Source organism: Cyanistes caeruleus, unplaced genomic scaffold (assembly GCF_971803275.1).
Source record: "Cyanistes caeruleus unplaced genomic scaffold, bCyaCae1.hap1.1 HAP1_SCAFFOLD_78, whole genome shotgun sequence".
In the NCBI taxonomy this organism is placed as follows: Eukaryota; Metazoa; Chordata; class Aves; order Passeriformes; family Paridae; genus Cyanistes; species Cyanistes caeruleus.
In genome coordinates this window covers 1,364,831-1,387,721 of record NW_028255889.1, presented here as the reverse complement: position 1 = coordinate 1,387,721, position 22,891 = coordinate 1,364,831, and the positions used below count along the sequence as shown (strand labels likewise).

Here is a 22,891-nt window from a genome sequence, read left to right as displayed (position 1 = left end):
TCATGCTCCGCGGCGCCCATATGGTGCTATTGCAGCCATGACTCCATCTCCCGTCATGCCCCACGCCTCACCGGAATCCACTGGAGCTGCGCCTTTAACTCCCGTGATGCTCCGCGGCCCCATTAAACTGTATTATATCGGCACCTACAACTCCCATCATCCCCTGCGACCCATAGATTCCCCGTTACAGCCCCCCAAGTGCCCGCCCGGACCCCGAAGGGCCCCCAGATTCTCCTCCCTGACTTCCAAGCGCCCCCCTGGACGCCCAAGTGCTCCCCCAGGCCCCGAATTGTCCCACAGAATCCCTAAGTGCCCACCTGGCTCCCCCAAGTGTCCTCCAGACCACCAAGTTCTCTCTAAATTCCCTCCCCAGACACAAAACTGCCCCAAATGTTCCCCAGAAAAGTTTCCATGGACCCCAAAGTGGTCCCTTTTACCCTGTCTGAGAAAATTATTAAAAAATATTATCAAAGGACTAAAAGTAGGACAAATTAGCATAAAGAGGGAGAAATAGTGGTCAATTAATTAATGAAGGGAATGGTGGTACTTTGAACCAAGGACCGATAATGTTTTTTGTTCCTAAAATTGTATAAATTCTTTTATATAAATATAAAAATTAGGTTCTATAAGTACAGAACAATATTATTATAAAAAATAACATTTTATTTTTTTAATTAATTAGATTTTAATTATAAAGAAAAATTCTAAAGAGAAATGTTATCAATGTTTTGGGATGTCAGTCCCAGGTGGGCCATGTCAGACATGCTGAGGCTCGGGCTGAGGAGCAGGTTGTCCAAACAGGGGCAGCCCACAGGGTCCTCATTCTTCCCTGTGACCAGACTGCCTAAGGAGACATTCAGCATCAGGATTGTAAAGAGTAAATCATGACCTCCTGATCAGTACAGAAAGATATTTTACAGTTTGAACAGTAGAATGTTGTCACCGTAAGGTGCCTTCTTTGTTAATATAGCTCATATTGTGTCATGTTTGTTAAATACCAATGTTGTTGTACCAGCTTTCTTTGCTAAAATATTGTTATAAATGAAATTAGAATTTTGACAACTAGGTCCCTTGGCTTAATGGCAGTTTAATTAAAAATGAATACCATTTACTAAAGTGAATAGTAATGTGGTATAAAAGAATACAGTTTAGTAAAATAATACAGTTTAATAAAAAATTAAAATTTATATATATAATCTACTAGCAATTAAGTATGATTAAAGCATAAGCAAAACCGTCCAGGGTACGGAGGCTTCCCACCCTGCTTCACGTTCAAAACAAAGCACTTCAAGCTAAACTCATATACTGTATGCTTATACATATTCATTAATGTTTCCTGTAAGTTTCCTCCTATTTCTGATTTTTCTGACTTTACATCATTTTCCTTCACGGCACATGCCTCACTTGTTGTTAGGAGGTCTTCAGTCTTCTTTTGGTGGTCTTTTGGCAAAGGCTTCTCCTCATCCTCATGGTCCTTTGGATAACCTTACAGGTTTGTATGTGCGTACTAAGCCTTGTGTTATATTAATCTACTAATTAGCCTTATATTTACTAGTCCTTACGTCCAATGCTTAAATTTGTTCTAATTTTGGTCCATCTCAAGGCCATTTTGGTCTTGAGACACCATTTATCTTCTAAACTACATCCTGTACCTTAATTTTGACATGTAACATCTGCAAAGGGGCACATCTGCTTTGTAACACTGATTCTTGATTGTTTCTAATAATAACTTTAAGAACAGCTACAATTTAGTTAGCACGAACCAATTCCATTTATTACCACTGCAAATACGCCTTATGCACCTTTTTATTGGTTTCCATGCTAACGGCCTTGCTTTCTTCCTTGCTATGGATAAACCTGTATTTTCTCAATTTCTTCTTTTGCTACCTCAATTGTTTGGCCTGCAGACCAGTTGCTAAGCCCATCCACATTCACCTCTTAGTCTTCAGAGGGAAACTTTGAGCACAGTGAGAATCTCCCAGTGTGCAAGAGGGTCCCTGTGTGCCAGCTGCAGCTGGGGCCTCAGCCAACTCCTCTCTCAACAGGTTCCCCTCTGCAGCTTCACAGGAAAAGCCAAACACCTCCCTCAGGGACACCTGCACCACACATTTCACATCTCCATGCCCATACGTGATGTCCCTGTCACAGCTGCGTTACCAGCCTGCTGCTGTGCAGATGCTGCCACCACCCAAAGCAAGGCCCTGTGTCCCTGAAGGGACCCGCCCTGCTCTGTGGCCTGGACTGAAGGTGGGTCCCTCCTGCCAGGGCAGGGCCTGACACAGCTCTTCTGTTCCAATAAAGAGATGGAGCTGTCACCCCAGTGTCTGGCTGGTACCACCAGCAAAGCCCACACAGCACCAGCCCTGGCTGAGCTCCATGTCCAGGAGCAGGCGGGGCTGACCACGGTGTGGGCAGGCAGGAGCCAGGCAGGGGCTGCTGTGACCAGCAGCGGGGCCCCGAGGGGCTGGGGGAGTCTGTGTTGAGTGTCCCTGGGCTGAGGGCACATTTCCTTCAGTGGCATCACCTTGGCCTGGACCTCCTCCAGTGCCATGCCCAGGAAAAGAGGCAACCATCAAGAGCATCTCCTGGGACAGAACATGACCAGCAATGTCAGCAGGCAAAACCAAGGTTTTGTTTAGCAATGACCCTTTGATGAAGTCAAATATTTACAATCAGTCCCGTACAGTTTGGAGTACAGATGGGAGTACACTCGGGGGGTACAGCCAAGGCCATGAGGTCACAGCAGTCTCTGGGGTGACAGCAGGCTGAGGTGACAGCAGGCTCTGAGGTCACAGAGGTCCCAGAGCCCCGTGGTTGCACAGCACCACAAGGACCGAGCAGTCAGTCCTTGACCACGACTGTTGTGGCAGCAGCGGCGGCGGCAGCAGCGGTGCTGACATTGGGACAGCGGTGTCAGGACAGTGGTGGCAGCAAGAGCTGCAGGACTGGCAGTGGACAAGGCACCATGGCCTTTGCTCTGCGCCTCTTCCTCCTGCTCCTCCTGGCAGTGGCCCTGCCTGACAGGGCTGCCCAGGCTGCTCCGTGGCGAGCAAGGCGAGCAGGTGAGCCCAGGGCCTGGCTTCCCTTTCCTGAGACAGCACTTCCTTCTCCCTGGGAAGCGTTGGGGATGGTTTTCCACAGGGCTTCAGGGAGGGTTTCCTCTATGGATGGGAGAGAGTCCCCAGGGGCCCTGGGCTGGTCCCGCTGCCCCATCAGGGATGTTGCATGGGGCCTGCAAAGAGGGTGGAGAGTGTTCAGAGCCAGCCCAGAGCTCTCCAGGCCCCTCTGCAACTTTGGCCATGTCCATTGACATCTGGCTCCCACGGCCTTTCCCAACCCCCTTGCAGTGCCCAGTTCCCTAAGGCAGAAGGGGGTCCCAGCACACCATGGAATGGTTCTGATCTGTGCTCCCTTCTAGATGAGGGTGGTAGGAAGGCTTCTCCAGCAGCTTGGCTTCATGAAGATTTTCTGCCTCTGGAGCCCCATGCAGGTATGTTCTCACTGTCCCAACAAGAAATAATCATTGACAATCTGTCACGAACCAGGTGACAGAAGCTTCTGTGGCTGTTGAGTTACAGGTGTGTCTGCATCAAGGACATTTCAAGCTCCTTTTCTGGTTGCTGCACGCAAGCCCAGCTCCCATCACGGGGGTGAGTGGTGTGTCCTTGCTGATCCCACAGGCTTGAGCCCTGGTTCTGTGGGATCCATTCATCTGAAATGGAAATACTTTCTGTTAAGGTTCTCTGAGAGGGAGGAATAAACCCACAGAAGACAAGATGCTGAGTGAACTGGATAGACGCTATGGTGGGTCCATGTCCTTCAGCCTTCTCCTGAGACTCAGCAGCCGGGGGCTTTCTCTGCACATCTGGACATGCCGTGCCTGGCACAGTGGGAAGGGATCCATGGCAGCCTTGCTGCCCCGCTGCTGCTTTCTTGGCCTGCAGGGCTGTTTCCCAGCCTGGCCTGGCTACAGCTTCTCCCCAGCCTCTGCAGGAAGGCATTTGGCATCAGCTGACAGGGAGCCCAAACTGCAGCACAGGCCATGCACAGCCAGAGATCCCTTGCAATTTCCCAGTCTTGGGGTAGATGTGGAATGGCAGCTCTTTGGAGGAGGGAAGGCCCTGGCCTGGCTCCGAAGTTTTGATGGCTTCCTGAACCTTATTCATGACTTGGACAAGTATTGCCTTTTGAAGATGCCACCTTCCTGTTGGGGAACAGCCCCACCTGATCCAGCTGTGGCTCTTCTTTTCTCCAGAGATGAACCCTAAGGCTGTGCTGAAGGCAGCGTTTCCCGGAGGAAGCAGTGGCTCATGGGCAGCCTCTGCTGCAGGAAGGGAGGCCATGCCAGGCACAGTCCCAGGAGGTAATTGCTGTGCCTCTGGGCCTGAGCCCTGCTGAGGCTTGAGCTGCCATCTCTGTTGCTTGGCTGTGTGAGCACAGTGCAGAGGAATTATCCTGAGCAGGCTCAGGGCACTCGGCTACTGAGCAGTTCTGCTGAAGTCCCTCCATGGGAGACACATCCCAAAACCTGGCAGCGGCTGCAAGGAATGCCCATGGTGGGGAAAGGGCTGAGGGGAGGGTAAAGCTCCAGTGTGCCCTGAGAGGGCCTGGCTCTGTCCCCTTGGGCTGGGGGAGCTGTCCCAGCTGAAGGACGGAGGGCAGGAGAGAGGGCAGGACGGAGGTAGGGATGTCTGTGGCACTGAATGCTGCAGTTTGGCCCAGGGCTTAATGGTTTCCTCTGTGGCAGGGAGAGCCCCTGGGCCCTGGGCTGGTGCCGCTGCCCCACCAGGGATATTGCACAGGGCCTGCAAAGAAGGTGGAGAGTGTCCAGAGCCAGCCCAGAGCTCCCCAGGCCCCTCTGCAGCTTTGGCCATGTCCACTGACATCTGGCTCCCTTGGCCATCCCCCGACCCCCTTGCAGTGCCCAGTTTCCTAATGCAGAAGGGGGTCCCAGCACACCATGGAATGGTTCTGATCTGTGCTCCCTTCCAGATGAGGGTGGTAGGAAGGCTCCTCCAGCAGCTTGGCTGCATGAAGATTTTAAGCCTCTGGAGCCCCATGCAGGTATGTTCTCACTGTCCCAACAAGAAATAATCATTGACAACCTGTCACAAACCAGGTGACAGAAGCTTCTGTGGCTGTTGAGTTACAGGTGTGTCTGCATCAAGGACATCTCAAGCTCCTTTTCTGGTTGCTGCACGCAAGCCCAGCTCCCATCACAGGGGTGAGTGGTGTGTCCCTGCTGATCCCACAGGCTGAGCCCTGGTTCTATGGGATCCATACATCTGAAATGGAAATACTTTCTGTTAAGGTTCTCCGAGAGGGAGGAACAAACCTACAGAGGATAGTAAGTCCCTGGAGACATCCAAACACATGGATAAGATGTTGAGTGAACTGGAGAGACGCCATAGTGAGTCCATGTCCCTCAGCCTTCTCCTGTGACTCAGCAGCCGGGGGCTTTCTCTGCACATCTGGACATGCTATGGCTGGCACAGCAGGAAGGCATCCATGTCAGCCTCGCTGTCCCACTGCTGCTTTCACGGCCTACAGGGCTGTTTCCCAGCCTGGCCTGGCTGCAGCTTCTCCCCAGTCCCTGCAGGAAGGCATTTGGCATCAGCTGACAGGGAGCCCAAACTGCAGCACGGGCCATGCACACCCTGAGATCCCTTGCAATTTCCTGGTCTTGGGCTAGATCAGGTGTAGGGGCTGTTTGGAGGAGGGAGGGCCCTGGCCAGCCCAAATAACCTGGCCTTTCTCCTGATCCTTAACCATGACTTTAACAAATATTGCCACTTGAACATGCCACCTCCTCAATGGGGAATGGTTCTATCTGATCCAGCTGTGGCTCTTCCTTCCTCCAGAGATGAACCCAAAGGCTGTGCTGAAGGTGCCATTTCCCGGAGGAAGAAGTGGCTCATGGGCAGCCTCTGCTGCAGGAAGGGAGGCCATGCCAGGCACAGTCCCAGGAGGTAATTGCTGTGCCTCTGGGCCTGAGCCCTGCTGAGGCTTCAGATGTAAATCTCTGCTCCTTGGCAGTGCCTGCCTTTCAGGGATTTTGCACAGAGCATGGAAAAGGTGTTGAGAATGTCCAGAGCCAGTCCAGAGCTTTCCTCAGGCCTCTCTGCAGCTTTGGCCATGTCCATTGACATCTGGCTCCCACGGCCTTACGTGACCTCCTTGCAGTGCCCAGTTCCCTAAGGCAGAAAGGGATCCCAGCACACCATGGAATGGTTCTGATCTGTTCTCCCTTCTAGATTGGGATGGTGACATGGAGCATCTGGAAGTGCTGGTAAATGGCGGTTTGAAGACCTTGCCAGATGCTGGAGGCAAGTTCTCAATGTCCCTTTCCGCACAGAACAATCCGTGTCAAGGTGGCAAAAGCTCACTCATGTGCCATTTCCCTCAAGAGTCTGAAGGTTGACGGATTCTGGAAACCTTGCCCTGCTCCCTTCTGGAGCCCTGAGTGATCCCACAGCATTGCTGTCAGTGGGAGGAAGGAGCATTTAGCTGTCAATCCTCTTCCTGTGTGTAATGCCAGTGTCTCCTTCCGTGTGCTCTGTACAGCCACGGAGAAGAGCAGAGAGGGAAGGGCTGGGCTCAGGGCTGTGCCCTGGGGCTCTGCCTTGTGTGGCTCCTTTCTGGCCCCAGGGAACCTGAGATGCTCCTGCTCCAGCTGCCAAGCCCTGGCCCTGCTTGAGGCTCAGTTCAGAGCTGCTGGCAGCTCCAGGGAGTCCTTTCTCCCCTGACTGCCGTGCAAGGGGCTCCTTCCATCCCACTGTGGGCCCACTGCAGGCACGTGGTCCCCCTGCCCTTGCTACTGAGTTGAAAGCAGAGATGAGGAAGTGCCTTGGAGGGCAGCAGTCACCTGGGTGTACTCACTGCCACTCCAGCCTGAAGAAGAATCTTCAGCAGTGTCACGGGAGTTGTTCTGTCCTGACTTTCTTTGCAGATGAACCTGATGATGAAGATGATCCGGATTCCCAATCCATATCAGTTACTGAGCCTGATGATGAGGAAGATTATGAGGGTAGGTCAAGGCCTTTCCCCCTGGGAGAGCCGCCAGCTCAGAGCCCAAGGCTTGGCCACGGTGGCATCTCTGCAGGTGCCAGGACAGAGCCGTGCATGGTTGTGCCCTCACCCTGCGTGATCCTCTCACTGCTCCTGTGGCTCAGTGTTGCCTGTGCAGATCAGCAGACATGACTGAAGCTTCTGTGGCTGTTGAGTTATAGGTGTGTCTGCAGGGAGGACTTTCCCAGCTCCTGAGCTAAATTCTGCCAGCAAGCCCAGCTCCCATCGCTGGGGTGTGTGGTGCCTCCCTGCTGATCCCACAGGCTGACCACTGGTTCTGTGGGATCCATTCCTGAGAAATGCAAATACTTTATATAATGGTCCCCTGAGAAAGAAGGACAAACCTATAGGAGATAGTAATGTAGCAATGGGGGAACTCAAATACCTGGACATAGTCCTGAATGATCTGGAGGGACGCCATGGTGGGTCCATGTCCCTCAGCCTCCTCCTGACACTCAGCAGCCAGGGGCTTTCTCTGCACACCTGGACACGCCGTGCCCGGTACAGCAGGAAGGGATCCATGGCAGCCTTGCTGCCCCACTGCTGCTTTCATGGCCTACAGGGCTGTTTCCCAGCCTGGCCTGGCTGCAGCTTCTCCCCAGCCTCTGCAGGAAAGCATTTGGCATCAGGTGACAGGGAACCCAAACTGCACCATGGGGCACGCACACCTTGAGATCCCCTGAAAATTTCCAGTCTCAGGCTAGTTCAGGTTTAGGGTCTGTTTGGAAGAGGGGTGGCCCTGGAGCATTTCCAAAACCGTGGGCATTTTCCTGATCCTTATCCATGTCTTTGACAAGTATTGCCTGGAGAAGACCAGCACAGCACAGAGAAATTGTGCCATTCGAGCTCAGGGGGTTGAGCAGTCTTGTGCCAAGGGGTGGCAAGGTGCCTGCAGGCCCCAGCTCTGGGGGAAACAGAGAACGTCCTGGCTGTATCCAGCGTGCTGCCAGCTCAGCAGTGGAGCACAGCAAAGGCTCACGCTGCCCATTGCTCCCACAGATGCAGCTGGCACCACAGCACATGCTCAGAAGATCTGGGAGAGCATGAGAAGAGTTTTCTACCAGGGAACAGATGGTTTGATTAAGTTAATGGCCATTGTGGCTGGTGGAGCAGTTTTCCTGATGATGTGCTGTGCCGGAATCTGGTATTGCTGGAAGGGAAAACGGTGAGTGTTTTGCGATCTCAGCCTCAAACAGCTTCTTGAAAGGCTGCTCATAGTCAGGAAACATTCCCAGTGAGGCTGCTGTGCACTTGTGGGTAGGCCTTGGTTGCCCAAATAACTCTGCTGAGAGTTCTGCTGCTGCCCAGGCCTTTCATTGGCCTCTTAATTGCTGGGCCTTGTCCTGGGGAGCCCGCTGGGGCTGCAGCCAGTGCTGGCTCCCACTGAGGCTGCCTGGCCAAGAGCAGCCCCAGGAGCAGTGGGCAGAGGCAAAGCAAGGTGGGCAGGAGAAAGAGCGGGGACGAGATTGCCCTTGAAAGGCAGAGGTGCTCTGGGGCCCGCTCCCGGCCAGGGACCCTGCCCAGAGCCATCCCCTGCTCGCTGGGGCCTTGAGGGGCAGCTGTCCAGCTGGGCCAAGCTGTGCCAGCAGCTCCAGCGGTGCTGGGGAGCCTTGGCCGCTCTGGGCCCTGCTGTTCAGGAGGGTCCCTGAGTGCCAGCAGTAGCTGGGGGCCTCAGCCACCTCCTCTCTCCACAGGAGCACCTCTGCAGCTTCAGAAGAGCAGCCAAAGATTCCAGTGTCTGAGAAGCTGACCTGTTATCCTCGCTCTCCACATCTCTCCCTATCTGCTGTGCTGCAGCTGCAACCCCGTCTTGAGGGCATCCCAAGACCCACACCTCCCAAGCGAGACCCTCTGCCCCTGAGCCCCCTGGCCCTGTTCCCTGGCCAGGACTGAAATTGGGCAGCCCCTGTCCACCAGAGTGTTGCCGCCTGTTAGTTTACCTTCATTAAGTATGTTTGTTCACCTTCATTGAGTTTAGAGTTGGTTTGCCCCAGTTACTCCCCACTATCCCGATATAGTTTGTTCCCAGTTGCCTGTCATTGTAAACCTCTCCCCTCTTTCCAGATTGTTCCCCATCCATCACTTTGGTCCTACCCCCAAGCCCTATCAATCTATGTACACCACACCTTTTGTTCTGGTTCCTTCCCTGCTCATCATCCCTTACTCGATGCCCTATTGGTTGTATAGCTATCCTACCTCCCCCAAGTCCCTACCATTGGATTTGTGTATTGTAACCCCTTCCCACAACACCTCCCCTGCTGCAATATTATTGGTTGTTGTATGAGCCGCCCACGGGCTTTAAAACCTGGTGCACAGAGGTGCCCAGGGGCTCGGCTCGGACTTTCTCCTCGAGATCCCAGCCCTGTCCCTCATCGCCTTCTCCCTGCACCTGCTGGAATAAACTTGTTCCTGGGAAATTGGAGGACTCCGAGCACTCTCTCTCCCTTTACTTCACCTCGTGTCGCCCTGCATACTATAGAGCCCAAGCCCAAAGGAGCTCTAGAGGTTCCAGGTCGAGCCACATAGTGCTCACCTGGTTCCCCACTCCTGCTGCCGACGCTTGGCACAAGCTAGCCGGGGCGTGAAGGGCCGAGCAGGCAGCGACACCAGAGCAGGGGTTGGCCCATGTTTTTTGTTCAAATAAAGAGATGGAGCTGTCACCCCAGTGTCTGGCTGGTACCACCAGCAAAGCCCACATGGCACCAGCCTCGGCTGTGCTCCATGTCCAGGAGCAGGCAGGGCTGACCATGGTGTGGGCAGGCAGGAGCCAGGCAGGGGCTGCCGTGACCAGCGGTGGGGCCCCGAGGCGCTGGGGGAACCCGTGCTGAGCATCCCTGGGCTGTGAGGGCACATTTCCTTCTGTGGCATCACCTGGGCCTGCACCTCATGAGGCACACAGGGAAAATTTGGGCTCTCTCCTAAGGTGTGCAGGGATTCCCCAGGAGGAGTGCAGTGGGGTTAAATTGAGAGGGTTTTTTACTCTTCTCAGCACAGCAAAGGGGACAGTCTTGGCCAAGGTTTTGCAGAGCTGGGAGGAAGCCTCTTGTGAGCCCTTGGGCCCGGCCTGTGGGCACAGCGGGCAGGTGGAGCCCATCCCTTGAGGCCAGTCCGGGCTGCTCGGGCCAGGCTGGGCCGGGTGAGCCGGGCCATTCTCTGGGGCACAGGAGGCACCCAGGGCTATAACTGGGGCCGTGGCTTTTCAGCTTGAAGGGAGGCTGGCTCTGTTGGTTCAGAGGGCACAGCTTAGATCCCAGTTACCTTTGTAAACCTGCTGGGGAAGTGTTGAGGGCAGAGAGTTCCAACCCTTCTCACTGGGAAGCTGGGCTGATGCTGTGGGGTTTTTTAATTTTTTGGCCTCTAAATTTGTGTCCTGGCAGAGGATTAAGTTTGCTTGCTCTCAGTAAGCCCCTTTTCTTCTTGGTGCTGTTGTAAATGAAATTAAAATCAGACAACAAGATCTATTGAGTTAACAGCAATTAAATAACAAGGGAAAAAATTATACAACTTAGTGAATTGAATACAAGGATGCAATATAATAAAATAATACTATTTAGTGGATTGAATAGAAATTTGGTATAAAAGGAAAACAATTCAGTAAAAGAGTACAATTTAGTGAATATCTTCATATATATATATATATATGTGAATATAATTTGCTAGTAATTGAGTATGATTAAAGCATGAGCAAAACTGACTGGGGTATGGGCAGGGCTTCTCACCCTGCCTCACGTACCAAAACAAAGCAATTCAAACTAAACTTATATACTGTATGCTTATACATATTCATTAATGTTTCCCCTAAGTCTCTTCCTATTTTTGATTCTTTAATTTTACATCACTATTCTTCATGGTGCAAGCCTCACTTGTTGCTAGGGGGTCTTCAGTCTCCTTTCGATGGTATTTTGGATGAAGGCTTACACTCATCCTCATTGTCCTCTGGATAACCTTACAGGTTTTGCATGGGTACTAAGTGTTATGTAAATAAGCATTGTGTTCCACTAATTAGTCTTACACTTCATAATCTTCAGGCCTATGCCTAAAGTTGTTCCAACTTTATCCATCTCAAGGTTGATTTCTTCTTGGGACACCACTTACCTCAAAACTACATCCTGTACCTTAATTTCAACACGTAACATCTGCAAAGGGGTACATCTGCCTTGTATCACCAATTCCCTTGATTGCTTCTAAGAATAACTTTCCAAATAGTTACAATTTAGTTAGCACAAATCATTTCCATTTATTACGCTCCCCAAATTCCACTCCCAACATCTCCCCCGCTTCCAGCTCAGGATGGTGCCCCAATGAGACCCCTCCCCAAATCCCACCCCCAAGACACCTCCCCATCGCTGGAAAATCCCCCAAATCTCACTCCAAAATTGGGAATCCTCCCTGAGACCCCTCCCCAAATTCAGGCCTCCCCAAAATGCCCCTCCTCACTGGGATTAGGACCTCTCCCCATCAATGGAAATTCCCCCAAAACACAAAAAATCCTCCCCAAATCCCCTTCCCAAAACCAGAACTCCACCAGGACCCCTGAATTTCCCCCCAAAACCACCAAATTTTCCCCCCCAAATCCCCAATTTTTTTCCCCAAATCCCAAATCCTCTCCCTAAAAACCCCAAAGTTCTCCCCAAAGTCCCAAACTTCCTCCCCAAACACCCAAATGTTAGAAAAAAGTCCTTAAATTCTTGCCCTAAAACCCCAAAATTCCCCCCAGGACTTCAGAGTTTTGCCCCAAAACCCCAAATTTCCCTCTGAACCCCCAAATTTCTCCAATTCCACCTCAAATCCTGGGAGAACTCCCCAAAAAACAGCAAGCCTTCCCAAAACCTCCACCAAAATTGCAACTCTCTACCCAAAAATCACCAAAAATCTGAGAACATAAATTTTTTCACGCCGCGGGTGGGGGGAGAAACACCAGAAATCTCAGGATTTTTCCCGTTTTTTTGGGGAGTGGGGTCTCCCTGTTTCCTGTCCCCCCAGGTGACCCCACCCCAAAATTCCTGCCCCTCGGCCCCCCAAATTAAGTGTAAATAAATAAAAAGATGAAAAAAGGAAAAAAAAAAAGAGGGGGGGGGAAGGTAAAAAAAAAAAAAGCCAGAGAAAAAATTAAAAAAATATTTTCTCACCTCAGTTTGGGGGGAAGGGGATGGAGGAAATATTGGGGGAGGGGGTGAACCTCCAGAAAAAAAAAATTGAGGGACCCCCCGTGTCCTGGGTTGATTATGATGTTAAATTGTATCCCCATTCGTCCACCTAACCCAGACACAGATTTTGTATTCTTAATATTCCATCTAAAAGTGAGTGGAAAAGAAGCACTGAGCCTGTTATCAGACTGTACTTGCCCCCCCACATCGGGAGTTTTGACTACAGCACAGACAGACAACAAGACACAGATCGCCTTGGCTTTCCAACTAGCCGGAGCAGAGAGGTCTTCCTGGACTGTTTTCTTTCCCTTTTTCTGAAACGAATCGAACCTGCTCTGGACTGGGGAGTCGGGGGAGCACCGGGAGCTTGCACCCGTGGACTACCGAGAGCCCAGCTTGGGCAGCGGCATTTTCCAGCACCAGAGGGACTGATAACAGAGCGAACACCCACAGAAAGAGACCCTCTGAAGTTTGTCATCTCTTCTGAATGGCGAGAGGTTTTGTAATTTGATATCATTAATTTTTGTGCTGGGTAGAGCTGTGCCTGTGAAATAAACAGGATTTTTCCACTTCTCTCAGAGAAATCTCTTCCGAACCGGTTGAGGGGTGGGAGAAAAGGGCCACATGGGTTTGCTTCCCGGGGGGAGCCCCATTGGAGGTTTTCTCCCAAATTTGCCCTAAACCAGGACAGCGGCCCTCGGCAGTTGGCGGCCTTTGGGGTGGAGCCCAGTGGCACGCGAGCGGCCTTTGGTGGCTGCTGTCGGCCGGCGGCTGGGCAGACCTGCTGTCGGCCGGCGGGCCGCCGTGTGACGCGTCGAGCGGCTCTCCCCTATCGGCCTGAGCGCCTCGCCGCCTTCGCGTCTCCCTGAGAGGGAAGGAGGGAACCCTCAGAAGCCGGCGGCGCTCCCTCCCGCGTCTGGGCCCGAGCAGATGGCGGCCCTGCTCCCGCCTCGGTTTCTGCCCGGCTGGCTCGGTCAGCGGGGCTGCCGTCCGCCTGCAGGTTTCGGTGGGGCCGGCCGGGGGCGAGCGGGAAGGAAGCCGCCGTCGGAGCGAAAGCCTCCGAGAGAGCGCCGGCGAGAAAGCTTCCTCGGAAAGGGAGGAGACCGAGCCTCAAGCCGCCGGCGGCCCCGTCGGCCCGCTCCTCAGCCCCCGCAGGCGTTGTCGCGGTGCCGAGCGGCCGGCCGCTTGAGGAGCCGCCTGGGCCGTGGGCGGGGAGGGGCCGACGGCGGCGGCCCGAACCCAAGCCGCAGGGGGGCGGGGAAAGCCCGGAAGGCGGTGCCAAGGCAGGGTGACGTCAGAGGGCGGGGCCGCCCGGCGAGCCCCCGGAGGCGGGCCCGGGGCCAAAGACCTGCGCGGAGCGCCGAAGAGCCTGTGCAAGCGGCCGCCCGCTCGCCGCCTCTGCCGGGGATTCGAGTCGAGTCACGCCGGGGGCCGGCGGCTTCCAGCCGCGTCCCACCGCCCGCTTCCGCCTGCTTCCTTTTCCCCGCTGTCCGCCCCGAGGTGCCGCTTGCTGGCTGGTGCCGTGTCTGCTCCCCGCGGGGTGGGGACGCCCCGTTGCCGGCCTGTGCAAGCGGCCGCCCGCTCGCCGCCTCTGCCGGCGACTCGAGTCGAGTCACTATGACTCTTAACAGAGGTAAGTTTGCATTCCTAACTGGGCTTAGCCGCTGAAATCAGACCTCCTCGTGGTCCCGCTGGATACCCGCAAGGGTAACTAGCTGATTTCTGCCCCAGTGTGAGTGAGGTTGTGTTTTTCACTGCCTCCCTGCCTTTGGACTCGCCACCCAAAGTGCAGTTTCACGATTTTGCGTCGAAAAGTTATCGGCAGAAGCTCCTTAAAAGCTCCCTGCCTGAAACCGAGCCCGCGGTCAAGTTGGGTAAAGCTGACAGCGCTTGAGGGGGTGCTGTTAGTCAATATTCCCTCAATTGGACTTAGTTTTACTTTGAAACGGCACCACGGTAAAGGCTTTAAAGCTACTCCGTGTGTCCACGGCAACTCAAACTAATTTTAAAGACTGGCATATAAAATCGCCACAAAACCCAAATTTTAAACCCTCAGAATTGGAAAGGGAGGTTTGGAAAAGTTTAAAACTGGAGTTCTACAACTCGATGCATTGTGCCGAAGAATGTAATGCCCATTGTGTGGGGCGGGAGGGGCTGGAGGAATACCCTGATGTGTACTATGATGATACAATGACTTCCTTATCTCTAGATGATAACGGGATTGATAAGAGCCAGGAAAAGACTGCCACACCCCCACCCACCCAGGAAGAAGCAGCCGTTTTATCAGAGCCAGAGGAAACCACTATTCAACCACCAAACAATGGGGAATCAGAAGACTGCCCTGTCATATCAGTTCCAGATGAGAATCCACCCTGGCCGTGCTGCGGTATTAAAACGAATAAAATGCCTGGATTAATTGAACATTTACTCAGAGCACATGGAATTAGAGAATGCAAATTTAAATGCACCAAATGTGATTTGGAAAATACAAATTTTCACAGCATTGCCTGCCACTATCCAAAATGCAAAGGTAAAATAAAAAAAACATCCCCAGGAAAATGGCCCTGCAATGTATGCCAGATGAGTTTTCAAACTAAAATTGGACTGGGACAACATAAAAGAATTGCACATCCAGCAGTCAGAAACCAGGAGAGGCTAGAAGCCATGAGACCAAAAGAAACATCAGCAAGAGGAGCCCACAAGAAATGCTGGAGTGAAGAGGAGGAAAATCTGCTAATCCAACTAATTAAACAATATGAGGGTAATAAAAACATTAATAAACTGATTGCTGAACACATCCCATCCAAAACTGCAAAACAAATCAGTGACAAGAGATGCTATCTGATGTTAAAACAACAAGCCTCAATTGGATTACAAACTAACAGAAAAACAGAAGAGCAGCCACAGGAAAAAATTCAAAAGCCATCAAAGCGTAAAGAAACCAAAATAAAGCAGTTGAAAAAACACTAGGAAGATATTATCCCATCAAAGATCAGTGATGGCACCTTCATTTTGTATCAGGAAGCCTTCCAAGAAATTCTCAAAAAGAAAAATAAGAATCCCACCCACACCATTAGTGAAATAACCAAAGACTGCATGAAGGTATTTAAAGAGATGCACAGCTGGGAAAAGAACACGGCCTCGTCCGTGGGGCTGTGCCTGGCTGTGCTGCTGGAGCTCCACAGGGACCTGATCTGCAAGGCATTCTCCATTTATTTCAAGACTGTTCTTTTATCATTTTTCTGTAGTGTATAAATAAAAGATGTGTTCTAATAAACAGACTGCAAGACTGTTCTTTTGCTGCCCAGGGTCTGCAGGGCATAGGGGAAGAGGGGGAAAAGGGTCTTTGTGCTCAGCAAGCTGCCCAGGTGTGCAGTGGTGCAGGGAAAATGGCCAGAAGCCCCTTGGCCTTTGGTGGTTCTGCTGAAGGCACAAGCCCTGTCCCAGCCTGGCAGTGCCGTCTGTGTCCTCCTGCCCATGTGGTGCTGGCTGGATTGCTGAGGGCTCCCAGGTGCATCTTGCTCCAGCTCCATGAGCAGCCCCCAGGCTTGATTTGCCTTGTTCCTGACAGCCGGCTGCTCTGGTGCTTCCCTGGGGCTCCTAACTGGAGCAGGTTTATCTGAGGGGGTGAGAATGCCAGGATGTGCCAGGACCAGAGCCCTGGGGTTTCCAAGGAAGAATCCATCAATCCCCTTTTCCAGGAGATCCCAACCCTCTGAATCACACCTGGGATAGAGAATAGCAGAATCGCTGGAGTGCTTAAGACCGGAATGCTGGGAAAAAACCTGATCTTTAATTAACCCCATTTCCTGATGGGAAATAATCCAGGAATTTGGTTCCTGGAATTGGAAAAAGAAGGAAATGTTTTTTTGGGAGGTGCCATAGGTGCTCCTGGACGGGGGATTTCCCTAATCCATCCTTCCCTGATTGAGGAATGGAAGTTTGTGGGATGAGCCAGGATTAACAGACCCCTCCCTCAGGTGTGTGATCCAGGATTTTTCTGCTTTTTCCCAGCCCAGGTGAGCCATGTGCAGCCTTCCAAATGGATTGGTTCAAACCAGGAAGGATTTTATTCCCCATGGGAATAAACCTGGGCTCCAAAACACTCCCAGAATGGCAAAATCCTGATTTTAGCAGCTTTTTCCAGCTCCACATTGGAGGAATTCATGGATCTGCTGGATGATGGGTTCTCATCCCAAATAATCTGCCTGTTTGTCGAGGAACACTCTGGTGATGGTGCTGATACAAGTTGTGCTGACTCAGTCTTCTGAGAGTTTTGGGGATTTTTTTGGGGGCGGGATTTCAGGTGTCTGAGACAGCGGGGAGTGAGGCAGGAGAGAATCCAGATCCAGAAAAATACCGGATAGTGCAGGGAATGGGGAAATCGCAGTAGAAACAAGCACAAAGGAACTGGGAAAAAAAGCATTTTTAAGAAGGGAAAAAAAGGATAACATTCCAACCAAATGCACTGGATGCATATGGATGCTGAAAGCAGGCAGGGAGCACAGAGCCTGTGTGAAACTGAGTCACACAGGCTTCTCTCTCTGGCCTGGGAAAGCATAAGAAGGAATCCCAACAGTCCTTGTTAAAGGACACCAATTGGCAGGTGTTGTTTAGTCGAGGGCTGGTGTTCCACTTAAGCAATGAAGGTGATGTGTACCTTTAATGAGCAATGGGAGTTTTACCTCTCAGACCTTCTCAACCATGTGTATAAAAGTAGATTAAGAATAATAAACTTTGCTCTCTTGGACAATGCAGCCAAGGGAGTCAGTGTCGTACTCCTCGCCGTTCCTAATACAGTGCGAGAGAAAAGAATAACTTGGAGGTGGAATAGGAGAAATTCCAACACAACAGGTTACCAAGGCCTGGGAGAGCCCAAATTTTTCATTTTATTTGGGAATTTTTTTTGTGTTTATCAATGTTATTGCATTTTGTTTTTTTCCAGGAAAATCCCGGTTTCTTTCTGATGGGACTTGCAGTTGCCTCCTGTTCTTGTAGTTCTGATTTTGCCCATCCTCATTCCCAAAATTTTTTAGAAATTTCTGTAAAATGATGAAAATGATGATGGACTGTGGCCTTTTTTCTTTCTCCTTACTTGTGATGCTATTGCAGTGAAAAGAAGAAGAAAAAACACTGATAAGAAATGGTAAAAAAAAAGATAAAAAGATCAGCATTTTACCATGTATCAGTGCTTGGCTATTTGTTTTAAAGCTTTTTGGCAAATGTTCTTTTTGCTATAAAATAGAATTATATGAAGCCCTGAGGAGGTTTAAAAAATAAGAGAGAAAAAGTAAATTATAATTTAAAATTTGGCTTCTTTTTCAAAGGAGCAATCCTTTTAGACTACAAAAGTGTCGTGGTTTTAAAGCAGTAACTAAAAAATTACTAGAAAATTTACTTATTTCTTGCTATGAGATGTGGATTAGAACAAGAGCAAAACAGGCTTAAAACTTAAAAGGAATAAAGTAAGTTCATTAACAAAACTACAAGAATAAGAACACCAGAATAAACCTCCAGAAAAACCTTTTTATCCCCCACTACTTAACCATTCCCTTGTTCAAATGACAACAGAGACAAAAAAGTTTGGAACTCAGGTGTTTAAAACAGTCCCAATTCCTGATAGAGTCTTTTCATCAGCCTTTGTAGAGAAACAGAAGTCTTCTTCTGCTAATCTATGGAGTTTCTCACAAGAAAACTATTTTTGTTATAGCTTTCTATTTTTCTGATGTCCAGAAATCTGTCATCATATTTTCTCCTCCCATTTCACATCACTCTGAGGTGTGTTATGGGCCATGAGTCTAGGGATGTCATTTTTAAGGATGAGTTATTCAAAGGCAAAAGTTCTCTTCATTTGTCTTTGTGAGCTTCCCTGGAAAAAAGAAATTTTCTCTTTGCCTCTCAAGGCTTCAAATCTTCAACTATTACTTCTCCCCACTCTGTTCCAGCACTTCACTGTATCACAATTCCTCCACCTTTTGCTCAAAATCTATACTTTGAACACTCCATTCCTCCCTATATACTCTGTCATGAATTAAAGGAGTTTTTTCAGGACACTATTGTCCATCTCCATAACTTTAACAGAAAAGTATTTCAGCTTAATTAAAGCATCTCCTTATTCTCTACCTCTTCTGAAGCTTAACTCTTTTCTTTACTGTCTCTGATAGTTTATAAAGTCTCTTTACATGTTGATTACTATATTTTTCTTTTTCTGGAAAAAAAGGATTAATCTGAAAGTCTCATCTGGGTGATGAAAGACTTAAAATCTTGCCCAGGCTTTGTAGATGGTTCTGTTATCTCTGCCGGAGCAGCAGCTGGAGTTGTCTGCGATGGAAGATTGTTCATGGCTGCTCTGGAGAGTGTGGTCACTGTCTCAGCCCGCCGCAGGTCAAGAGCTTCTTTTCTTTCCTTACTTGGCAGTCTCTGGTGAATTCAGTCACAGCAAAAACTGCAGCCAAGCCAGGGACCGGCCTGGCTCGGCCAGAGCCCAGGGCAAGCCCCGCAGGCCCCATCTCCCGGCCGGGAGCCGCGGCAGGCCCAGCCCAGCCCCTGCCCGGGCCGCATGGGCTGGGCCGGGGACGGGAAGCCAGCTAAAGCTCAGTTACCTTTCACAGACAGGAAACAAAGAGACCAAGAAATTCCCAGGCTTGGGTCTTAAGGTGGTGTCTCACTTTTCAATGGTTAAGAACTGCTGTCAATTCTTAGAAATGACCAGCTGTTGGCTAGGAGACAAACTCCCATCAGGCTCCAGCGGTTTGAACTTCCTTAGGTGTTTCTCTTTGTTTTCTTAAATGCCAATCCATCACAGTTTGATAGACCATGCTGGATTAAATAGCATTTGTTGTTGGCCAGTTTTCCTGATTACATAGGGTCCAGTTTCAGAAATTTTTGGAGTCAATCTAATTGGTGGCTGTGTGGTAGGTATTACAACATGAACATTAAGCTCTCCCCAATATTTGGTATTGTTTTTACCACACACAATTTTGGAGGACAATTGTACAGCTGTTAAATTCAGCCAACAATCTTGATTCCAAGTTTCACAAGATTTAACCTGGCCACGAGATCCGGCGACTTGACTGTGTACAGGCTCAGTGTGGGATCCGGTACTCAGTCTGCAGCGTATTGAAACATCATCACCTTGAGTTAACAGGAAAGAAGGGAAAACATTAGTTTTGTAATTTAGCACAAAAAGGAGTGTTCACATCATGGTATGTGATTATTACACTAAATACAGGCCTTGCTACAGCATTTGTTTTAAATCTGGAAGTTCATGGTTTATCTGATCTTCATGTCCCTCGGTATTCTTCTGTAGAGAATAAACAAAACAGAGTCTGCCACATAGGGGCAGGAGATTAAAACAATGGAATTATCCAGCACGTGTTTATCCGATGCTCTTTCCCCAAGGCATCGAAGGATACCCATGCATATTCTCCTGTAGTTCTTTTAAAAGCTTCAGCTTGGACTAACCAAGATATAATCCCCACTCTTACCAGCACAAAGCGTAGAATTTCTTGCCACTTTTCCTTTTGCCATACCTGAATTCTGTTTACTTCCCAGTCCTTTTGTTGCCATAAAGGAAGCCACTCAGTATATCCCTTGAACATAGCATAGGAGTTAGTGTAGATACAGACAAGAGAGGTATTCTGTGCCTCACGCTGGAAAACACTCCAAACAGCTATCAGCACTGCATCCTGAGTGCTGCTTTCTTCCTCAGTAACAATTTGTTCAGCAGAGGAAAGGTGGAGGGTGTCGTGGTTTTAAACCACTAACTAAGAAAATTACTTACTTCTTGCTGTGAGATATGGATTAGAATAAGAGCAAAACAGGCATACAACTTAAAAGGGAAAAAAAAGAAAGTTTATTGACAAACCACAATAATAAGAACACCAGAATAAACTTCCAGAAAAACCTTTCCATCCCCTATCCACCCACTATTCTCTTGTTCACATGACAACAGAGACAAAAACTCTGGAACTCTGATGGTTAAAACAGTCCCAATTCTTGCTAGTATGTTCACCAGTCTTTATAGAGAAACAGAAGTTTCTTCCTGTTAATTTATGGAGATTCTCACAAGAAAACTATTTTTGTTATAGTTTTCTATTGCCCTAATGTTAGCTGTCCAGAGCTGCTATTACTAGAGTTCACCCCTCCCATTCTCACATCACTCTGAAGTGTGTATGGGCCATGCATCTAGAGATAGCATTTTTAAGGATAAGTTATTCAAAGGCAAAAAAAAGTCTTCTTCATCTGTTTCTGTGAGCTTCACCAGAAAACAGTTTTCTCATGGCCTCTCAGGGCTTCAAATCTCCCAACAGTTTTCTCATGGCCTCTCAAGGCTTTTAATCTCCCAGTACTTCACTATACTATAATTACTCTTTACTCAAATTTACACTTTGAACACTATTCCTCTCTAGATCTTATATCATGAATTAAAGGAGTTCTTTTCAGGACTTCATTGTCCATCTCCATAGTTTTAACAGGGAGATATTTCAGCTTAATTAAAGCATCTTCTTAATTCTCTACCTTTCCTGAAGCTTCTTTTCTTTCCTGTCACTGGTAGTTTATAAAGTCTCTTTTCATGTTGATCTCTCTCTCTCTCTCTCTCTGGATGAAAAGATTAATCCGCAAGTCTCATCTGGGTAATGAAAGAGTTAAAATCTTTCCCAGGCTTTTGTAGATGGTTCGAGGATCTCTGCTGAACAGGAGCTGGAGCCGTCTGCGATGGAAGGTTCCTCATGGCTGCTCTGGAGCGTGTGGTCGCTGTTCCAACCCGCTGCAAGTCTAGGGCCTCCCTCTTTCTTCACTGGGCAGTTTCTAGTGAATGTAGTTACAGCAAAACCTGCAGCCGAGCCAGAGATCGGCTCGGTCCGGCCCGGGCCCGAGGAAAACCTTCCCCAGGCCCCCCTATCTCCCGGCCGGGAGACGGGGCAGGCCCGGCCCCATCCCCGCCCGGCCGCATGGCCTAGGCAGGGAACGGGAGGCCTGGAGCTCCACCACTCTCCACAGCCAGAAAACAAAGAGAGCCCAGAGAGCTCTGCTTTTACATTTTAAGGTAGGGTTCACAAGTTGATCCCACTTTTCAATGGCCTAAACTGCTGTCAATTCTCAGCAATGACCGATAATTGGTCAGGAGAAAAGACTCCAAGCACTTCCCAGCAACTCCAACTCCCTTAAAGGTAAAGTAACTCCATGACAGAGGGCTACTGCCCTGCACCTCCACACCTCTCCCTCTCGTTTGGCAGAGGTATCAGTGAACCAAGAGTTTGCTGATTGTTTTTGCTCACTGTCCAGAACCTGTGAGTGGTGTTGCTTCAGCCCACTGCCCAGAATCAGTTGAGGGCAAGGTGGAGTGCTTGGTACAATGGGGCTGGAATCCTGCCACTGAGAGACCAATTTACTTAATTTTTCAAGCGGCAGGTTAACCATTAAACCCTTCAGTACCCCTTTCTTCACCCCCAAGTTCCACCAATACTGTAGACTAGAAATTTGCCTACCGTTTTCTGTTTTTATATTAGGAGGGGTTTCTTTAATTATCAAGTCAGGTTTATCATGGCTGCTACTTAAGCTCTCAGTTTTTTGTATCACCTGATTTTTTACAGCTCCTTCTGTTATTGAGAAGATGTTAGAGTAATGTTCAATCTGGGCATACCACTTTCTCACTGAGGCCCTCTGGACCACCCCATTGGAGGGGGGAATCCCAGTACTGACTGTCTTCATAACTTCAAAAGGGCCTTTTAATGCAATTGGTTGTTGTTGTGCAGTTTTTCCTACTTCTATGAGAGCTGGAATAACTACAAACAATCCTTTTTCCCAGGTAGTGTAACTCTTTTCAGCATCTTTATTTTTTATTACTTCTTTTTCATCTCCTCCCACGAGGATATCATCTATGGTTGTTTCGAGGAGAATTGCTGTAGGTTTCAGTGATTCTGGAAGACCACAAATTAAAGGGGTCATAATTTTAGCATTCACAGGTAGCAACATTGGTGATTCATAACCAGCATTTAATTTTCTTTCATGAATCACTTGCAAACAAGCTGCCTTATGAATATTTTCTAGAATTTGGTCTGGGGAACCAGCCAAAGCTACAGGATCTCCCCTTTCCAGGGGGTTAAGTCCCCCTGGCCAATATGCAGCTCGCTGGGTTAGGGACCATGGGTTGCGGTTATCTCCTGTTGTTAAGAAAACACTATGTCCCAAATAACCACTTGCTTCTTGTTCTGTTCATCGAATTTGATCTCCCCCTGTGAGAGACACTCGGAATACGTATTCTGTCTCTGAGTCATGAGGGAGACGCCCGTACTCCTTTTTTAACTTAGCCAATGCAGTAGCAGTGTACGGGATTTCTTTAGTGGTTATATGCAGATCAAGATCTTCATCATTGATGTAGTTATATTCTGTTTTAATCAAAGGTCTTACTTGGGAGCAACAGTTTTCACCACAATTTTTTACCAAATGTAATTCTGCTTGAGGATATATGTGATTTGTCTGAGGAGTTTCTTTTTCCAGCAACTCCTTAAAGGAGTCAGCACACTGTGAATTTTTGGCACACTCCTCACTCAGGGCAGTTTGTAAGAAATTATTTTCTTCATTTTGCAAACTTTCAACTAAATTTTGTAGGGATTGACCAATTGCATTTTCTTCCTACCTTTGTCTCATGCAAGCCTCTACAGCTGACGTAA

General features: G+C 49.3%; 1 protein-coding gene and 1 long non-coding RNA gene across 3 annotated transcripts; both read left to right on the top strand.

Moving 5' to 3' along the window:
* The first annotated feature begins 2,824 nt into the window (after window positions 1-2,824).
* On the top strand, window positions 2,825-9,485 carry LOC147646816 (uncharacterized). Of its 2 annotated transcripts, none has more exons than XM_086872870.1 (13): window positions 2,825-3,062; window positions 3,419-3,490; window positions 3,579-3,650; window positions 3,739-3,804; window positions 4,256-4,363; window positions 4,993-5,064; window positions 5,153-5,224; window positions 5,312-5,347; window positions 5,862-5,969; window positions 6,255-6,326; window positions 6,950-7,027; window positions 8,068-8,233; window positions 8,763-9,485. In XM_086872870.1, exons 1-13 carry the CDS (start codon window positions 2,966-2,968, stop codon window positions 8,959-8,961), a joined length of 1,218 nt encoding a protein of 405 aa, XP_086728996.1. In that variant the 5' UTR covers window positions 2,825-2,965; the 3' UTR covers window positions 8,962-9,485. The 2 variants fall into 2 exon arrangements, with proteins under 2 accessions (XP_086728996.1, XP_086728994.1); XM_086872868.1 differs by having other exon boundaries at window positions 5,312-5,410.
* A 4,097-nt stretch (window positions 9,486-13,582) lies between these two features.
* Window positions 13,583-15,492, top strand: LOC147646815 (uncharacterized). Its single transcript, XR_015281781.1, has 2 exons — window positions 13,583-13,848; window positions 14,425-15,492. It is a non-coding gene; the product is annotated as an uncharacterized LOC147646815 (long non-coding RNA).
* Window positions 15,493-22,891: the final 7,399 nt, after the last annotated feature.

What these genes read in the sequence shown, in the direction of transcription:
- LOC147646816 (XM_086872868.1), top strand. Translation starts at nt 2,966, where the DNA reads ATGGCCTTTGCTCTGCGCCTCTTCCTCCTGCTCCTCCTGGCAGTGGCC. An exon ending in GTGGCGAGCAAGGCGAGCAG is followed by an intron (nt 3,063 to 3,418) that starts GTGAGCCCAGGG and finishes GCTCCCTTCTAG; the next exon opens with ATGAGGGTGGTAGGAAGGCT. An exon ending in GCCCAGCTCCCATCACAGGG is followed by an intron (nt 5,225 to 5,311) that starts GTGAGTGGTGTG and finishes CTTTCTGTTAAG; the next exon opens with GTTCTCCGAGAGGGAGGAAC.